The sequence below is a fragment of the Sardina pilchardus genome, chromosome 18 (genome assembly GCF_963854185.1).
Source record: "Sardina pilchardus chromosome 18, fSarPil1.1, whole genome shotgun sequence".
Taxonomy (NCBI): domain Eukaryota; kingdom Metazoa; phylum Chordata; class Actinopteri; order Clupeiformes; family Clupeidae; genus Sardina; species Sardina pilchardus.
In genome coordinates, this window is record NC_085011.1 from 15,319,525 (window position 1) to 15,324,524 (window position 5,000).

Genomic DNA, 5,000 nt, shown 5'->3' on the forward strand with positions numbered 1-5,000 from the left:
TGTGTGTGTTTGTGTGTGTGTGTGTGTGTGTGTGTGTGTGTTTGTGTGGAGGATGACTTGGTATGTTCATACTGATTCCTCCATGTCTCCCTCCACCCCCCTCTCTTTCCCTTCCCCGTGAATAGTTCTGGGGAGACAGTAACAAGTGACATGAGTGCTGGCAGTACTGAGGGCAGTATGGGGGGTAGGAAGGGGGCAGTTAACGGGGGCCTGAGGAGCCCTGTTACCCCTGGGGGCGGAGACCCCTCTGCAAGGCCACACAGGAAACAGAAGAGACACAAACACCACCCTCCTGACCCCCTGGACATACCGCCTCTGGTCCCCGCTAAAGGTGAGCCCTCCCCACAGCTCCCCCTGCCTGCAGGGAGACACGCTATAGTCCTCTCCTCTCCTCTCTGCTGCGCATCTCTTCTCTCCTCTATCTCTCCTCTCCTTTATCTCTCCTTTCCTCCTCCTCTCCTCTCTGCTGTCCATCTCTCCTCTCCTCTCTCTCCTCTCCTCACATCTCTCCCCATTGTTCCTCCTCTCTCCTCTGTTTCTTCCTGCATTCCCTTGCTTCTGTCTCACTCTCTGGTCCTGTAACGTCTATCCTCTCCTGTCTTCTCTAATGTGTGTGTCTACCTCGCCCCTCCCCCTTCTGTGGTCTCTGAGACCTCTGATTGGCTACAGTGATCCAACTGCATTAGCTTTCTAGCATTGGAGTCATATGATTGGCTGAGGATGTGTGATTGGCAGCTGGCTCAGCAGGAGTGAGGGGAAATAGAAGACAGCTGTTGCACGTCTGGAGTCTGGCCTGCCTAACACACACACACACACACACACGCACACACACACACACACCCTTACTCCACATCTGGAAATACTTTCAGCCTCAGCGCCAAACATGACTCTCTCAAGCCAACATGCATGGCCCAGGGCTGTCTGCACACAACACAACGATACGAAACGCAACGCAACGTAACAAACAACGCAACGCAACGCAACGCAACGCAACGCAACGCAACGCAACGCAACGCAACGCAACGCAACGCAACGCAACGCAACACGTACAGACGAGGGCTGTCTGCACACAATGAAACGCACAACGAAATGCTACGAAACACAACACATGAGTAAAGGGGTGTGTGTGTGTGTGTGTGTGCAGGATGGAGTTGTTAATGGGATGATGTCTCTTGTCTTGCAGCTCCACGCAAACCACGCAGAACCAAACTTCTCAAGGCCCAGCCACGGAGAACAGCAGTGGTGAGAAACACACACACATACACACACACACACACACACACACATTCTGTACATGCACTCACACTCACACAGACATGCACTCTTCCGCACAGACATACACATTGCGATTATCATTGCAATAATTGCACAAATAATAATGAAGTTAAAAACGTCTTTGCCCTCAAGTGGAGTTGTGTGTGATAGTGCACCATCCCCTGTAGTGATACAGTGTAATGGTGTTCCACTGCTTAGGTTGTATGGTGTGTGTGTGTGCGTGTGTGTGTGTGTGTGTGTGTGTGTGTGTGTGCACCATCCCCTGTAGTCATACAGTTTAATGGTGTTCATATTTAAATGTAGCAACCAGTGTTTGGGTTGTATGGTGTGTGTGTTATGCTGTGTCTGGTCTGTGTGTGTGTGTGTGTATGTTGTGCAGTGTGTGTGTGTGTGTGTGTGTGTGTGTGTGTGTGTGTGTGTGTGTTATGCTGTGTCTGGTCTCTGTGTGTGTTATGCTGTCTGTCTCTGTCTGTTTGTGTGTGTGTTGCACCATGTGTGTGTGTGGGTGTGTGTGTGTGTTGCACCGTGTGTGTGTGTGTGTGTGTGTGTTTGTGTGTTGTGCTGTATGTTTTCCACTCAGATTGGCTGGTCCTGAAATGACCCTGAGAAACACAGAATGGCCTGGTGCCGTGTGTGTGTATATGTGTGTAAGTGTGTGTGAGTGTGTGTTTGTGTGTGTGTGTGTGTGTGTGTGTGTGTGTGTGTGTGTGTGTGTGTGTGTGTGTGTGTGTGTGTGTGTGTGTGCAGGCTGCGTTATTGCTGTTCTTATGAGTGGGCTCATTTGATTTACTTTTATTGCTTTCACAACACAATTATTTATTTAGCAGGCCGAGGTGGGATTACATTAGTTTAGGAGAGCAGGAGAACAGAGACAGAACCTCACTTGAGCTCGCTCATATACACACACGCATGGACACACACACACACACACACATAAACACGGACAGACACGCATACACACACACAAACACACGGACGGACATGCACACACACACACACACACACACACACACACACACACATGAACAAACACAGAGGCACACACACACACGCACACACAGACCGGTGCACAGACACAGACAGATATACAAACACACACACAGACGCACACAGACAGACACACACACACACACAGACACACACACACACACACACACACACAGATGCACACAGACACACACACACACACACACACACACACACACACACACACACACACACACACACATCTTCTCATGTGCTCTCTGCCTGTGTCTCTGCAGGTGGTGGATGACAGTCTGACGTATGCGGAGCTGGAGCTGGTGAAGGCAAAGCCTCAACCCCAACCAGAGCCCACCGCAGAGAGCCCTGGGACCGTCTACGCCCAGATACTCTTCACCTGACGATCAGCTACGCCCAGATACTCTTCACCTGACCAACTACGCCCAGATACTCTTCACCTGACCAGCTACACCCAGATACTCTTCACCTGACGATCAGCTACGCCCAGATACTCTTCACCTGACCGTCTACGCCCAGATACTCTTCACCTGACCAGCTACGCCCAGATACTCTTCACCTGACGACCAGCTACGCCCAGATACTCTTCACCTGACGACCAGCTACACCCAGATACTCTTCACCTGATGACCGTCTACGCCCAGATACTCTTCACCTGACCGTCTACGCCCAGATACTCTTCACCTGACCAGCTACACCCAGATACTCTTCACCTGACCAGCTACGCCCAGATACTCTTCACCTGACGACCAGCTACGCCCAGATACTCTTCACCTGACGATCAGCTACGCCCAGATACTCTACACCTGACCAACTACGCCCAGATACTCTTCACCTGACCAGCTACACCCAGATACTCTTCACCTGACAATCAGCTACGCCCAGATACTCTTCACCTGACCGTCTACGCCCAGATACTCTTCACCTGACCAGCTACACCCAGATACTCTTCACCTGACGATCAGCTACGCCCAGATACTCTTCACCTGACCGTCTACGCTCAGATACTCTTCACCTGACCAGCTATGCCCAGATACTCTTCACCTGATGACCGTCTACGCCCAGATACTCTCCACCTGACCAGCTACGCCCAGATACTCTTCACCTGACCAGCTACGCCCAGACACTCTTCACCTGACGACCAGCTGACCAGATACTCTTCACCTGACGACCAGCTACACCCAGATACTCTTCACCTGATGACCAGCTACGCCCAGATACTCTTCACCTGATGCCAAGATACTCTTCACCTGTCTACACCCAAATCCTCTTTACATGGAGGACTGAGCTGCACTCTGTGGTCATCGGCACCTTACACCTGAATCATCATTCCACGCTCATCTCCTCGTCTTCCAGGTGACACCATCTCAGACTCGGTCATTCGGTCACTACATGACATGATCCATCCAACGCTCGACCAGGTGGATCGAACCTAACACAGGAGTGTGTGTGTGTGGCCTTTGACTCTGCACACACACACAAAAATGAACCTACTTCTATCTAAATGAACTCTTTATTTATGAATATATGTTACCACTGTGTGTGTGTGTGTGCGTGTGTGTGTGTGTGTGCGTGCGTGTGTGTGTGTGCCTGTGTGTATGAATGAGTGTGTGTGTGTGTAAAAGTGAAAACAATTTGTACCAGGTCTTGTAACAGACCCATACTGACCAGATAGGCTGTAATATTGAGCTTGATTGATTGATTGATTGATTGGAGGACCAATGAGACTCTTTGAAGAGATTTACTCCCTGCGGCTGGAGCCTGGGCCACAATGGACCACGATGGACCGCGCTGGCAACGCCACATTAACCAGACTTGCTTCTCTGCTTCTGCACAACTGCCAAGCGACTCTGCAGCCCTGATATGGCCCTGATCACACACACACATACACACACACACACACACACATGCACACTCTCTGCAGCCCTGGTCTGGCCCAGACCTGGCCTTGGTGAGGCCCTGATTCGGCCTTGATGACGCTCTGATGATCGTACCAGACTGAGGAGGTCTCTGAGAGGGTTCCAGGATGCTGTATCTGATGTGTGTGTGTGTGTGTGTGTGTGTGTGTGTGTGTGTGTGTTTGTGTGTGTGTGCGTATGAAGAGAGTTCAGTGCATACTCATAAAAATAAAGACACTCTTCTGTTATTCTTACAAGACAAGTCTGCCCCCTGTGTCTACTGAGGGAATGAGAGAGAGGGAGAGAATGAGAGAGAACGAGAGCGAGATGGAAGGAGAGAGAGAGGACGAGAGATGGAGGGAGAGAGAGAAGTAAGAGAAAGGGAGGGGGAGATGAGGGGATAAAGAATGAGAGAGAAGTGAGAGAAAAGAAGAGAAAATGAGAGAGAGAATGAGAGAAAGAAGGGAGTCATCCATCCATCCATCCATTTCTCTCTCTCTCTCTCCTCAGAGTGGCGGTGATGAACCTGGTAATGACTCCATTTATTAAGATGAGCCCGGTCCTAATCAGATGAGAGGAGCGTGCGTGTGTGTGTGTGTGTGTGTGTGTGGTGTGTGTGTGTGTGTGTGTGTGTGTGTGGCGTGGGCTAATTGGGTTATGCTACAAGATGGTTCTGCCTTCACCTGATTCAATTATTCAGAGAGGCCTGACGCCGGGCTGACACTTCACACCATAAAGAACGCAGTGCAGAGGGCCGTGTGTGTGTGTGTGTGTGTGTGTGTGTGCGTGTGTGTGTGTGTGTCTCCTGAGAAGGTCACCCCGCCCTGC

At 50.7% G+C, this 5,000-nt stretch overlaps 1 protein-coding gene across 2 annotated transcripts in view; it reads left to right on the plus strand.

The window, feature by feature from the left end:
• Positions 1 to 4,418, plus strand: part of vstm4a (V-set and transmembrane domain containing 4a) — a 13,551-nt gene extending 9,133 nt beyond the window's left edge. The window contains exons 6-9 of one of the 2 annotated variants that reach the window (XM_062519014.1): positions 126 to 331; positions 1,184 to 1,242; positions 2,538 to 2,653; positions 2,686 to 4,418. In XM_062519014.1, the coding sequence (XP_062374998.1) occupies positions 126 to 331; positions 1,184 to 1,242; positions 2,538 to 2,653; positions 2,686 to 2,689 (385 nt within the window). In that variant the 3' untranslated portion in view covers positions 2,690 to 4,418. Of the gene's footprint in view, positions 1 to 125; positions 332 to 1,183; positions 1,243 to 2,537 lie in introns of both variants that reach the window. The other variant, XM_062519013.1, reaches the window with a different exon arrangement.
• The last annotated feature ends 582 nt before the right edge of the window (positions 4,419 to 5,000 follow it).